The sequence below is a fragment of the Sturnus vulgaris genome, chromosome 1 (genome assembly GCF_052056855.1).
Source record: "Sturnus vulgaris isolate bStuVul1 chromosome 1, bStuVul1.hap1, whole genome shotgun sequence".
NCBI lineage: Eukaryota > Metazoa > Chordata > Aves > Passeriformes > Sturnidae > Sturnus > Sturnus vulgaris.
In genome coordinates, this window is record NC_142243.1 from 3,058,160 (window position 1) to 3,073,453 (window position 15,294).

The 15,294-nt window shown below is 48.2% G+C and overlaps 1 protein-coding gene across 1 annotated transcript in view; it reads right to left on the reverse strand.

Moving 5' to 3' along the window:
* The window catches only part of VIPR1 (vasoactive intestinal peptide receptor 1), a 97,295-nt gene extending 82,365 nt beyond the window's left edge, over positions 1-14,930 (reverse strand). Inside the window, exon 1 of the mRNA XM_014873698.2 lies at positions 14,776-14,930. Coding sequence (XP_014729184.2) covers positions 14,776-14,862 — 87 coding nt within the window. The 5' untranslated portion in view covers positions 14,863-14,930. The remainder of the gene's footprint in view (positions 1-14,775) is intronic.
* Positions 14,931-15,294: the final 364 nt, after the last annotated feature.

The window sequence follows — 15,294 nt, forward strand, 5'->3', positions numbered from 1 at the left end:
GTCCTGGCAGGGCTGTCAGGCCAAAGGCTGGACCCATTCCTGGCAGATTTCCCCCACTCCAGTGGTTAAGGAGCATTTTCTTCCCAAGCATCATCACCCACTCCTCTTGCTTTTCCAGATGGGGACCACAAAATTCCCAGCTCAGGGTAAGGACAGGGGTGGGTCACACCCCCTCGAGGTGTCCCCTGAGGAGCACCCCACATCCCTGGGGTCACTGGGATGTGCTGCCTGTGCCACACGTGGCTTTCAGCCTCCCTGGGTTGTTCCTGTCACAACTTCCAGGAGCATTAATCCCACAGTGGGACCCTCACGTCAGCAACCTAAGCTGATTTATCCTGGCCAGGGTGGTGGTGGCTGCAGGGCAGGATTTTCCCAAGCACAGCCAGGAGTTAAATTCCAAGGGCCAATGAATTTGTGGCCAAATTCCTGAGGGCTTTTATCTCCCCGTGTTCTTTGCCAGCCCCTGTGAGGGGAAGGGATGCTGGGGGAGATGCTGGAGATGAGTTCTTAGACTCGTGCTGTTTGCAGTGATCCTTTGGGAATTCCCTTGAAATAGCACTGCCACAGGAACTCTGTCCTTACAGACACAGAGGAGATCAGATGCCACTTCCATCAGGAAAGACACGATTTTCAGCTCCAGTAAAATGATTTCAGCCACAAGGTGCTGATTTAGGCTGAATTAACCATCTGCAGGTCAAAGCCAAGAACACAAGTGTTGCTCTTCGTGTGTCCCCCACATAATGAAGAAAATGCAGCTTTTCTCTTGCACTCCTCCTGCTCTCTCCCTCCTGACACCCAGGAGTGCTGCTTTCCATCACACCACTTAAATGCCACCATTCTGCAGGGAAACATGGCCCACTGATAAACCCTGCAGGAGACACCTGATCCCAGCAGAATTTAAGAATTCTTAGATTCTTAAATACTTCTAGACTCCAGACTTAGCCCAATATTACATTTCTAAGCCTGAAAAAGTTCTTCCCCAACAAAGTCTGCTGCTGTTGAAGGGAGTTAGAGAACTACAGACCCCAAGGCTGAATAGATTTGAAACTGATAGCTGTGACAGAACTTTCAAAAGTGAAACTCTTCCACCATCTCATCCGTGGTACAGGTCGTGATCCCTTCTCTGAGCGGGTCAGACTGACAGCCTGAGAATCAGCAAAGTGGCATTTCCCTCCTTCCCAAAAATGGTTCTGTTGTCAATTAAAGATGTGGCACAACCTGACCATTTTCTGGCCTGAAAAGGAAGTTTAAAAACAAGGGTTTTTTCTTCATTTATTCACTCTTCTGTTAAGAAAGAATAACTTAGAACTTCTGAATATATCCAGTTTTTTGATGGGAAGAAAAGGAGGAAAGACTATTCTGTTTTTTTTTCCTCATTGACTAAGAATGAAAATCTCCAAGGAAAAATCCCTTTACCCCCTCTCAACTTCACAAAATAATCCACCTTGCTGAGATGAAGTGAAAGGTTAGAGTTTTTGTTAAGGGAAAGTTCCTTTAGAAGACAAAGAGTCAGCAAGGTCTAATGTGAAGAGACCACTTTATATCTTTATATCTTAAAGCCTTAAGATGAATTAAATCTCATTTCCCAGTGGCCACATGCCCCAGTCTCAGAAGGCAGCTCCAGTCACTCACTGGTGAGCTCTGCAGAACTTTAATGGGCTCCCCACTGCAGACCTCACTGTTAGGGTACAAATTCAATTTTAGGTTTCTCTCCCTCCTGCCCCTTGTAAGCAGCTCATGTCCCTGTGCATGTGGGGCTGGAGGTGGTCACTGCATCTTTCCTGGTGTGAAGCACAAGTTTTAATTTTGCTGTTGTTATTTCAGCACGGTGTGAAGAGTCTGGATGAGATCCTCTATTGCTTGTACAAGGACAATCAGAAATATTCATGCTCCTCTCCATTCCAATTATTCAACAGGAAACAGACCACATCTGCTGGGTGAAACACCATGCTGGGGCTGTCACCCAACCCTGAGTGACCACTGAGCACAGTCCTGGTGGAAACCATTCCCTGGCTCTGCTCCCTGACAAACACTCCTTTCTTCATGGCCATGATCCCCAGGACACTTGGCTGGCACAGGAAGGCCTGAGGCTGCTGTGGATGGATCCCCCAAAACAAGGGGTGATGTTGGGAGAGGGCAGTGAGCCCTGCACACATAGAGCAAAGCTCTCCAGTTGGCTTTGAGCTTCTGCCACACAGACACATCCCCAGCGTGTCCACACATGCACAAATTCCATAATAATGAGCCTAGAGGAAGATTGTCAAAAGAGGAATCATCAGTGAGAGCCTTCTACAAGGGATCTGGCAAAACCACATCACTGGTGGGACTGGACTCTGAGGAGACACCATTGAACTCTCCCAGTACTTAAAGGAGAGTTCTAAAAAAGAGGGAAAACAATTTTTTACATGGACAGAGAGATATAAGACAAGGGAATGGCTCTAAACGAAGAGGAGAGATTTTTTAGATGTCAAGAAGAAATTCTCCACTGTGAGAATGGTGAAACACTGGCACAGGTTCCCAGAGAAGCTGTGCATGCCCCTTAGACCTGGCAGTGTCCTAGGCCAGGCTGGACAGGGCTTGGAGCAGCCTGGGACACTGGAAGGTGTCCCTGCCATGGCAGGGGTGGAATGGGATGATTCTAAGATCCTTTCCAAGCCAAACCATTCCATGACTCTGTGATGACTACACAGACCCCTTGAGAGATCCTGCTCCCCTCTCAACCATCCACACTGGATTTCTACACTGGATTTTAATTTCTAAACCACAGGAAATGTTCCTCTTTCCAGGATGACCTGTTCCCATCTCCTATTGTCACCTGCCTGAAAGTCAAGCACAGACACAGCTCCAAGCTTCCCCAAGCCCCCATTCCTGCACTGCCAGGTAGATCCATAGCTGCACTAATGCTTTGCTCCTGCTCAAGGTGGTTCTACCTTGGTCAGATTTTCCTGACAGGAGAGCAGGAGGGTGAGCCCAGCACTGGGAACAGGATCACATCTCACTCCCTCCCTGCTGCAAACCTCCCCACACTAAATCCAATTCCATTGAGTGTACAACACTCCTGCACCAGCACTGGCCCTTTACCTTAGAATCACAAAATCCTTAAAGTTGGGAAAAGCCTCTGAGATCACTGAGTCCACTCAAAAAAGCCAGCACTGCACCACTAAACCATGTCCCCAGGCACCACCTTCACACATTTTTGAACACAATCAGGGAGAGGGATTCCATCACCAGCAGGAGCAGTCTATTCCAAAGCTTGACAACACGTTCGGAGAAGAAATTTTTCCAAACACTTCCATGCAAAAAAAAAATAAAAATTGCCATTCCCTGATGTCATCACGAGTCCACGTGTATAGGGGGTAAGCACATCATTCCCATGACATCAATTAGCAATGCTAATCTAGCCAAACATTAATTACAATGCCTTCAGGATGTAGGCAGAAAAAAAATGAAAAGAAACAAGGCAAAAATAAGTCTCATTTCCAGGTTGGGTTTTAGGCATTCAGCCACAAGACCACCCCCAGCAGAAAGTTCATTTTCAGAGTCTGGAACTGAGCTGAGCTTCCCAGCTTTACCCTGAACTCTCCATCTGTAGCTGAATTTATTGGTTCATCTCCTTCTCCTGCTGGTTGCCCCAGTGGATGCTGTTCCTTGCCTGTACTTTTCCCCAGGCTACTCTGCAAGGGAAATCAGCATTTATTTTTAGGTCCATTGCTCTCTGACTGGTTGGGCTCTCCTCCCAGGGCTGCAATATATATTTAATACTTGTTTTCAGAGCTGACAGCCCAGGAAGTTTGAGTGGTGAACTGGCACACGCAAGAAATCATTATAAAGGAGAGGGGCATCAACCTGCCAAGCATTTAAACTCCCTTTCTGGAAAGAGAGATTTGACTCCTCAGCAGTCCCACAGAGGGGAAGGAAGCAAGACTCAAAGACACAGCTGCTGTTTGATGAGGATGATGATGGTGATGATGAGAGCTTCACAAATCCTGTCAGATCTGCAGCAGAGAGGAATGGAGGGGGTTACACAATTAGAGCAATTTGCAGAGATAAAAAAGTCCACGGAAAAAGGCAGTACAGGAGAGAGAAGTGCACTGGGCTGCTCAGCATTCCCAGCACAGGGAACAGCCCTGGGAGTGCTGGAGCTCTGGGAAGCTCCTGGGCACAGGTGATCCAGGTGGGATCAGCAGAGCCAGGGGGACTGAGCTCAGATTTGTGATCATTCCACAGTGGATGTCCCAAAGGCTGTGCTTCCCAACCCCTCTGCAGCTGGGGTTCAGGACTCCTGCCCATGGTTCCCTACAGCCTCCATCCTCTTCCCCAGACAATTCCATGCTGGGATCAGAGGTGCTGGCCAGACCCTGAGCTCTCCCACAGCCTGAACAGCCCCATGGATCTTTTCCTATCTCAATTTCCAAAGAACAGGGGCAGTGCTGTTGAGTTGCAAGAGCCTTCCCTTCAGGAGCACAAAACCTTTCCTCAGCCTTTGCTTTCCTCTTCTTCCACAACTCAACTGAACGTTTTTGCAAGATGTCCCCTCAATAAATCCTGCCTTTGTTTCACCTCCCTGTAACAACAATACCCAGCAAACAAATTTGCACAGACAACCAAAGCTTCAGCTTTATAGCTGGGTTTAAAAAACATTTCCAGATATTTTCTTGATCCCTTAAGGCATTTCTGAGGCTCAGGTCAAGTAGACCCAAGGCAGTGAGCTCCAGCTCTAATTTCCTTTTCTGTCTACAAAGCCATCAGGGCTTGGCTAACACCAGGCTCTGGGAACAGCTTTCCAGTGAAAGCAGCACAGCAAAAAGGTGGATTTTAAGAAAATTAAAGTAATTAACTGTATGGTTAAAATGGGAGCCCTGTGTTGGCAGACAATTGAAGGAGACAGAAAAGTTGTTCCTGCCTTATATCCCCAAATTTGTGAGACCCAAATGAAAACAACAGCTGAGGTGGAAGGCACAAATACTCACACCAACACCAGGAGTCCCTTCCTCATGGTGTATAAATTTAATTACAGTGCAGAACACACTTCCAGAGCACCTTCAGCCTCTGGCAGACACCAATGAACCATCTCCAAAAGAAGAAGGGACCAAGATGAATGGATCTCTAAAAGCAAATCTCAAACCAGAGTTTTATTAAGTGCTCTTTTAGCCAGGACTGGCTGCTGATATATGACACATGGGGTTTTTTTGTTAGACTGACTAGCACAGCTAGAGGCAGAAAAAAGCTTTTAAGGCTCTTTACCCCTGGAATACAGCGAGGAAACTTCCAGCTATGCATTTCGTGGGTCTGAAAAAATTGTTCTGAGTTCTGCCAAGTTTGTTAATTACAGAAATAAAAAGGAAAAAAGAGCAATTAACATCTGCAGAGAGACGAAATCACCCAGGCAGGGAGGAGCTGGTGGGACCCCAGCCCTTTGTGGGGATGTGAAGAGTTATCACCTCTGCAGCAGCATAGTGAGCAGGTGGGAAGGAAACTGTGGCATGACATAAAATCCACGGAGTTTGAGAGGTTTAATGCTCAGAAGAGCCATGAATGTTGATTTGGGAGCTTGGCTCTAGGTCTGTGGCATGAAGGATGGGAGCAGTGGTTTTGCCACAGGACACCCTCCACAATCAGCACTCTAATTTCATACTATCCCAAATACTTTCAGGCTAAATCCACAGCAATGGCTACTAAGCTTTTCTTCCTCTTTTATCCCTCAGGAAGCATTGCTATACCTGAAAGCACACATTTTTTATAAGCATAAATATATATATATATACATATATAAATATCTATTTCAGTCGTTCCAATATAAGCTGTTACTTCTCTTGATAAAACTTTTCCTCATCTGCATTGCACACAAAAAGCCTAAAGAAAAACCTTTGATACACCCTGTGCTATGTGAATTCCCTGGAAAGGGAGGAGAGAGAGGGGCAAGGAGGAACAAAGTTTTATTTTGCTGGAGATGTTGCTGAAAACAAAACTTTTTGAACAATTCCTGTGCCCCAACCACAAAGCAGGTGAAAAAAAACTTTGCACAGAGAAACTCTGCAAAAACCAAACTGTCCAAGGAGAGTCAGGCAGCAGAGAGAAGAGCAGAAAGGGTGGAAAAATTTCCTTGAGAGGGATCACTGGAATTAAGGGCATGGCTGAGACCCACATGGCTCTGCAGATGTATTTAATGTCATATTCCCTTCCCAAAAACGCACTCAGCCTTGCAGTGGACACTTGAGCACATCAGAAATTCCTCCTGTAGTGCTTGGCCTTCTCTTGGTGCCCTGGAAAGCTGGGAACTCTCTCAGCAGCGTTTTTCTCTGCCTCTGTTGATGTCAAGCCAAAAGACAACCTGTTCCTATTGTGAAAACAGCTGGAAAAGCCTAATTATTCTTAAAAAGCAGGATGAAAATGATAAAAAAAAACAAATAGATGGATGCAGATGTGGGAGGAAACAAGTGAATTGACTCAGTGTTGGCTCTTTTGCATTTTGCTTTTGGGATAACCCCAGGGCAACAGGAAAACCCCATGAACTTTCAGGGAGAGAATCCTAAAGCTCCATCACAGAACTCCCAGCACATGGCAAGGGGAGCAAAGCAGCCACATCATTCCTTGCTGAATTGTCCCAAATTACATGGGGAAAAAAAGCAGCCAAAAAATACCAGGCACAGCTCAGGACTGAGCCCAGCCACTCAGAGGCGAGCAGGATGAAGTGGCTTTAGTCACTTGAAACCAGGCATAAGTTTAATCTCCACTCAGGAAGCTCCAGAGGGCAGTGAAAGGTGACTTAAAAAATAAAAAATGAGGCGATTACATAAATGAATGTGTCCCACAGAGCCATGTGCAAGATGAACAAGTTCCCCTCTCCCCTGACAAATGGATGGGGTAGAAAATACAACAATAATCACCAAATCACCACATTCACTTACAATGAGAGGTGGACGTGGCTGTGGCAAAATCAAGGTGGCAGAGGTGTAATCCCCAGCAGGGTTTGGATCCTGGCCATTTCCAAGCTAAAGGCATAAAAGTGCTGAGGGTCAGCCTTGAGGCTGCTTTTCATTTTGGTGCAAATGTGCAGAGCTGTTATGGATCCTCTTTTGGGGGGATGGTGGTCATCACAGCCAGTGCATTTAATTTGATTTCATTTCCTTCCTGCCTGGCAAGGGGATGTGTTCCTCAAAGTCTGAGCTGCCACTTGGGAGAGATGAAATAAAACCTGTTCTTGGGTAAGGAATAAAGCAGGCTGCAGGGAAAGCTAAGCATGGAGGAAATTTCTTTTGTTTTTTTTTCACTCTTACACAGCACAAGAAACCAGTTGGAGGCTTAAGATCTCTAAAGAGAGGTGTCTGCCAAAGGACTGAAGTGCCACTGTGTCTGTGAGGGTTCAGCAAAGTGCAGAATGAGGTAACTTTAATTTTGGTGCTCACAGCATCACAGGAGTCCCAGAATCCTACAATGGTTTGGGGCTGAGAGGGACCTTGAAGATCATTTCCTCCCAGCCCCACTGTCTGCTGGGGCTTCAGTCAGCACAGGGACGATGTGGGGAGACTTTTCTGTGCCTCCAGTGGTCTGAAGTGCTCAGCATCACTGACCCTGCCTTCACTGCTGACCCCACAGGAGCTCAGACACCCACACAGGAATGCCAAACTCGGGGTGTCCTCATCTGCCAGGAGAATCCCACCTGTGAGGGAGCTCCCAGGCTGAGCATCTGTGACAGCCAGTGACACTTGTGAGGGCCCTGGGGACACTGCTCACATGCTGGTTGGGGTGTTCCAGATCACCAGGCATTAAGGGAAACATCTGTTAAACACAGAATCCAGGAGCCTCAAAGACACCCAATAGATTTCAGCTTTCAAAAGGAGACACCAAGTATTGATATTTTGCCCTCCAGACAAGAATTGTATTTAAATAGATTTTTTTTCCTGTCCCTCTTGATAAAATGACAGGGATGAGGATGAAAAAAACTGTGGAGATCACACAGGAGAAGGAACACCCCTGCTAAAAAGAAAAGAGAACAGGATGGGGGTGGTGGCTCAGCAAACAGAGTTGGGATCTCTGTATTCAATTCCTTTGACCTCTACTTTAAATCCATGCAAATCAATGGAGCCAAGCCATGACAGCCAGGAGAGTTTATCAAAACCACATCATCCACATCATGAGTTAGTGAAACTCATTAGTATATAAAAAAAAAATAATCCAAGTTTGGTTCTGAATTAGAAAATAATCATAATTCTGCTCAAACACTGGAATTTAAATGCCAAACAGATTTACAGAAGTGTAAATCTCCAGCTCCCAGCAATGCAAACAGTGAAATGGAGAGTTAGGGACTGCCCTGGGGGGGAGAAATCCACCTAATGTGACTAATGGAGGAATTTAGAGCTGCTAATATCCACCGGTGCAGTTGACTGAAAAAGTGACTGTGTTAATTTAGAATACATCAGGGTCTCTAAAATTCCTGTACAGGAACAGGCTTTTACATCCTGGAAATGCTATATATAGATATATAAATATATATATATATAATACAGTCAGTGCTGGAGATAAGATCTGCCCCAATAAAGTGCCAGTAAAGCAGCACTAATGCGAGCCTGGAGCAACTCACAGCACACATCCCCGCTCACAAAAACGTCCCTAAATTCACTTCTCAAACCAACCAGCTCCAAATCACCCACAGCAGCCTCCAGCCAGGGCTGCACTGACCTCGGGCCACCTCATCAGCCTGGCACCCACAGCAAAAAACAAAAAAAAAAACAGCAGAGGCAAGGAAATCTCACATCTGCTTGCTCCTCTTCACCTCACCTGCTCGCTCCCAGCGGCTCAGGCCTCGTTCACAGGGGCTATTTATATTTGTGCAGATTGGCAATTATTAAACATAAGTGCTTTGCTATTATAGCTCTTCCCCTCGTTAGGGTTTATGCATGAGGGTGAGCTGGTTCAAAGAGATTTGTGGCAAAGCTACAGGCAAAGGGATGCTCCTAATAAAGCTGAAGTTTTGGGCTGGAAAATATTTGTGTTGTATTAACGTCCTCATCAGAAGGGAAGTTTGCAGGTTTTTTGGTTTTTTTTTAATCTTCAGGAGCTTTTAGGCTTTCTAGCAGTGCTGAAGCAGCCTGGTATTGCCCCATTTAACAAATAAATGGGTTTTAGAACAGAGGAGCATCCAATGGCTCTGGGGAGCTCATCCCCTCCTCAAAAATCTCCTCTTCCAAACCTTCCCCAGTCACTTCCCGAGTGCTAATGAACGAACTCTCCCTGCATCCCATTTCCATCCCATGGGGAAGGTGAGGGCTGTGCCCAGAGAGATGAACCAGCCCAGAGAAATCCCTGGGGCTCTCAGGCAGCCAGCCAAGGCTGCTGTGGGTCCTGCAGAAGGGAATGGTGACAAAAAGGCTGCTCAGGTGGGGACCAACCTTCTCCAGCCGTGCACAGGACCTGGGTGCCAGTCTGAGGGTTGGCATCTCATCCCTGGCCCTCCCAAAAACCACAAGGTTTGGGTTTTCTTCCACTGCAGCCCTCTGAGATCTCATTTCCAGAGGAAAAAGCATCTCCCCTCCTGGCTGAGGTCCCACCCAGCTGAAGCTGTGGGAGCTTGTGACTTCTGGAAAACATCTAGGAGTGTGGAAGGGAGGGAGCAGTGGAGCAGCTGCACTCAGCAGAGGGGAACCAGCCCGGCTGCCCAGGGCAGGACAGGAGGACAAACCCCTGCCATGGCACAGGCCACTCTGTCTGTCTGTCTGTCTGTCCATCCTGCTGGGGCACAACTCCAGCCCCTCCTGCTCTGGGCTCTCCAGTCACCTCCAGCTCATTTTGTCTGTGGTTTTGGCCCCTGACCTGAGATTTTTTTCTAGGCTGCATTTCCTAGATTTTGATTCTCGCAAGGGACTTTCTTCTTCTTTCCAACGCAGAAGAGAGAAAGCTGATGAGAGCAGGGAGTGGGGCTATATTTAATCCCACAGCCTTTCCCAGGCATTGGAAAACCACAAATCCATGTCCCCTGAGGCAGGGTGATGCAGCAGGGACCCCATTTGCAGCAGAGAAGTGACACTGCCACGCTGGTGCTGACCTGCTCTGAGGGCAGGGTGTGACCTCCTGTGCTCTAAAACCCAGCTGAATCCTGCTCCCCACCAAAGCCTGCCTTAGAGTTTTCATTCTGCACAGATAACCTGAGCCCTTTCCTGAATTTCAGCCACTCAGGGTGTGAAAAATCTCCTTCAAGTCTGACTTAAATAAAGATCATCAAATCTCGAGTCTTGTCGATCTCCAGTGTCTGGTGCCCTTCCCCAGGCTGGCAATAAATGGGACACCTGATGCTGAACAGGGAGATCTCCGTCCTGCCCCTCTTCCCTCTGTTCCAAGAGATTTGTGCCCACATTCTAACCCAAACATCAGAAAATTCCCATTCCTCCCAGACTATCAGCATATCATGTGGAAGATTGATTTTGACAAGCCATCAGTCTCTCCAGTTGTTTCTGCTGGAGACCATCTGGTAAAGGCAAAAAGCTCTCTATTTTTTTTTTTTTCCTTTTTCCTCCCCTGAACATGAATATAAACTCTGCACGTTTGCCATTTCTAAGGCAGCCTTGCAGCTGAAACAGCTCTCCTCCTGACATGGTCCCACCACTCACTCACTCACTCACTCTCCACTTGTCAAATGTGCAGAGCATCCCCCGACTGCCCCGATCCCTCCTTGGAAAGCCAAGTGTGAGGAGACAAAAAAAACCTCACTCAACAAAGTCACTGTGGAGCACTGAGAACGAGAACAAAATGTTTTGTCACCCTCAGGACAAAATGCAACCCACCTGAATTTGCATTTCTATCTGGAGCAGCCCTCTAGCTCTCACACCTCTCACTGCTGCTACAATAGCGAGGGGTTGAAAAATTTAAAAATATTTAAAAAATAACTTTAAAGTGCTGTAAAAACGGGGCAAATGTACCTCCACACCCGAAATTCACAACCCAGGTGGATTTCCCTGTCCATGGTCCCACCTGCCTCCCGACGCTGAGTGTCTGGTAAAAAAAAAAATCCTGCTTTTTAAATAACACCCTGGTGGACTCGTCTGCTTTTACAGCCCATCACAATTCCTGGCTGCTGGTCCAGAGTTTCCCTGCTGGAGACAGACCCCGGGGCTGCGGGGAGGATGTGATAATGATGCTGTGAATGCCCCTGCTGCTGAGCTGGAGTAAAACACAGCTTGAAACAGCTTTAAATATTTTCCTTAGTAAGTTTTTTTTTTCCCCTCAGATACGGTTTCCCCCACTCCTATTTTACAATTTTGCCTTTTAATGCCCTAAATAAGAGCTCCTAAATATTATTATTGCTGATTATGTGTCCTCTCTGAAAACTTTCAGCTTCATAGAGAGGCAGAGAGGCTTTCAGAGCTCAGCTTGAAACAGCTTTAAATATTTTCCCTAGTATGCTTTTTCCCCTCAGATACTGTTTTCCCCGCCCCTATTTTAGATTTTTTCCTTTTTATGCCATAAATAAGAGCTCCCACAATATTATTATTGCTGATTATGTGTCCTCTCTGAAAACTTCCAGCTTTATAGACAGGCAGAGAGGCTTTCAGAGCTACCCAGACACAGGGTTGGGCAACTGGTTCTCCTGAATAAAGTCGGTCATGCATTTATACAAGCATTAATAGAATAAATCATACACCCAATGATACACTCAGGATTTGTGGCAAGGCCTTTGTTAAACACATGTTATTGCTAAAGGGTCTTTGTGCTGGATGCAGGAACTGAGCTGGAGGATTCCAGCGTGCACCTTGTCTTTTGGCCAAATGCAGTGCTTGTTTTTTTAAAAGTATATTTATTTATCTCACTTCCCAGATTCTCAGTCAATGACAGGAGGAAAGAGACGCAGACACAGCTGAAGTGGTTGTCCCATGAGCTCAGATTTCACTGATTTTTTTCCACACTGCTCACATTTCCAACATTTGCACTCAGACTGATGGAGAATCAGATCTGAGTTGTTTCATTCTTTTCCATCACAACCCTACTTCAAGGCTGGAACAGAGCAAAGCTCTGAAGAAAAGCACAAATTGCACCAGCTGGGCAGATTTGGCTAATTCAAGGAGCTGGAAGTCTGAAGGCACGTGGATTCCACCAACTGCTTCAAATTATCCACATCTCATGCTCTAGACACACACTGGAAAAAAAAAAATAAGCGTCTAATTTGTAGCTCTTCAGGCCAAATTATCTTAATTACACCCCTAAAACCAACACAGAAGAATCTAAAAGGGAATGTGCATTTACACCACGTCCACACTAACACTTTTATTCCAACTTTTCAAAGCTGCCCCGGGCAGGAGGGCAGGACTTTGGTGAGGGTGGCCTGATGAACTGCAGCAAATGAGAACTGCCCAATTCCCTTTTCTCCACAGCGTGCATGATGAGAGGTGAAAGTTTATAACAGCAATTAGAAACCACATGGCTGCAACAGTTTTATGGCGCTGAACTTGTTGATCAGCCACTTGTTCAGAATTTTTTTTTTTTCCCCCAAGGACGTACCAATAAAAATTATCACGATAAATTAAACAAAAGAAACCCAAACCAACCAAGCTCTGCTGAGCCACCACAGGTCCCAGAGCCAGGTTATGACTACAAAGCTAATTTTGCTTTAAAAATCAGCACCAAATCCCAGGTTTAAGGTGAGAAACAAACCAGGGATTTTCTCCAGCACTGAGGCAGTTCAGTATTAGTCACCTTGCAGATCAGTGCTGATAAGGAGCATGTGAATCTTTTTAACCCACCAGCGTGAACCAGATCCCAGGAACATTAACAACAACAGAATAATAAAAAGGGTTAGAAAGGAAGCAGTTACAGCATTGCACCCAGCCTGTGCCTTGTGCTGCCCCAAAGCTTTAGGGGTTTGTGCTGATGGATGGCAACCCAAGAGCATCAGCCCACAGCCTGATCCTGCCACCCCGGGCAGGGTGAACTTCAGCAGCTGTGTGACCTCACCCTCTGCAGGATCCGGCCCCAGAGGAGCTCCTCATGCCAACAGTCTTTAAAGAAATGGGAATTTTGCCAAGGGCTTCAGTGGAAGCAAGAGTTGGAGCAGCTCCAGCAGCTGATGAGAACGCTGCCCCCTTCTCCTTTCCCCAGCACCAGCCCTGGACACATGGGCTATTTTGGATCTTCCCTACAGCAAGCTCTGTAGAATTCCAAGAACTGATTGCCTGGTCTTTTATTTTTTTTTTTTTTAGTAGTTTAATCCACCCAACCTGTTCATCCTCTAAGAAAGTCCTCGGCAACACAGATGGGTGGGTGGCTCATGGTGACAGCCAAAATATTGCGATTAAACCCATTTGTTTCACTTCTTGTGGGACAAGGGGAGAAGAAAATGGAGACAAGTGATGCACTGACACATCTGGGTTAACTTCCACTCTCTTGAGTCTCAGCTTGGTTGGTCTGACTCTGCTTTAATACCAGGTTGGATGATGCTCTGAGCAACTGGTCTACTGAAAGCTGTCCTGTCCACAGGGCTTTGGAATCAGCTGATATTTATTTCCAACCATCCTACAATTCTATGACGGCTCTGTGACCACAGCCACTGTCATCAGCCCAGCAGAGCAAACACAGGTGACTTGTAACCAAGAACCACCTCTGGTGGGCAACCTCACCCAGCCCTACAGGATGCCGAGGAGGCAACCTCACCTTCCAGAGAGAAAACAGCTCTGGGAGAAGGTTGCAAGTGAGAGGAAAACTCAGCCACAGCCAGCACCAAATCTCCCCCCAATGCCAGCCTGCTGACTTAAAACCAGTCTCGTTATAAATCAAACACTGCGAGGGAAGAACTGCGAGAACAAAAGCTTCGGAGAAGTCAGAGAACTGCAGAATGGTCTGGGCTGGAAAGGACCTTAAAGATCCTCCAGTTCCAGTTCCTGCCATGGGCAGGGACACCTCTCCCTGGAGCGGGGAGCTCAGATAAGCGTGCAGGAGCCGTGCCCTGTGCTGCTGGCACGGAGCATCAGCTCTGCTCGCACGTGTGACCCTGTGTGTGTGTGTGTGTGTGTGTGTGTGCACAGAAACAAATCCCCTGTGCTCAGCCTGCCCCGAGCCACCCGGCACCGTCCCCATCCCGGACCCCACTGGGGGAATCACAGCCAGGAGGGACACGGCAGCCCGGACACCCGGACAGGACACATCCCCTGCTTCCGGATGGGGGAATTCACACCAAAGAGGGACACGGCATCCCGGACACATCCCCTGCTCCTGGATGGGGGAACTCACACCAAAGAGGGACACGGCAGCCCGGACACATCCCCTGATCCCAGATGGAGGAATTCACAGCCAGGAGGGACACGGCAGCTCGGACACATCCCCTGCTCCCGGCTCTGGAGTGCTGGAGAGCAGCGCTCTGCCCAACTTCTGGAGGGCAGCTGCAGGGGGATGGATCCCTGCCCAGAGCCCCCTGCCCAGCCCCCGTGTCCCCTCGGGGAAACCTCATCCCGTTATCCCCAGCTTTGGGGCGAGCCTTGCAAGGAGCTCCTAAACAGGAACCAAAGCAAACCGAAAGCCAGCAAACCTGAATGACAGCGAAACCACAGCCGGTTGTGAAACAAAACGCTAAAATCCCGAAGGGAATTCCTGCGGCTCAAAGGGATCCTCTCGCTCGCGAAGGGGACGCACACGTGAATCGAAAAGCAAACCGAGCGATCGCTTTTTCCCAGGTTAACCGAGGGATAGCGAAAGCAGCAGATCCACCTGCCCTCGCCCGCCAGCGCTCCCAAAGTTCCCGAAGTTTTCCCGAGGCGTCCCGCGGTCCCGGCGGTCACTCAGTCACTCACTCACCGTGGCCAGCAGGCAGCCGAGCAGCGGCACCGCCACCCGCAGCACCGAGCCCCGCATCCGCATCCTGCCCGAGCCCCGCATCCGCATCCTCCAGCTGCCCGCGGGCCCCGCGCCGCCCCGGCTGCCGGCGCATCCAGCGGGCACGGCTCGGCTCGGCTCGGCTCGGCTCGGCTCGGCTCGGCACGGCACGGCACGGCACGGCTCGGCACGCAGCAACAGCAACAGCAGCAGGAGGAGGAGGAGGAGCGGGAGGAGGAGGAGGAGGCAGCGGCTCCGAGCCCGCTCCGCCGAGCCCCCGGCACCGCCCCCGGCACCGCCCCCGCCCGGCCCAGGTACGGCCGGAGCCGCGGGAACGGCGCTGCCCCGGCTCCTTCTTCCCCCTTCCTCCTTCTTCCTTTTCACTCGGCTTTTTTTGACCTTTATTCATTTTCCCTTCCTCCTTTTTTTTTTTTTTTTTTTCTTCTCCTTTTCTTTCTCCTGTTTTTCCTCCTTACCCTTCCTTTCCTATTTTCCTTCTCA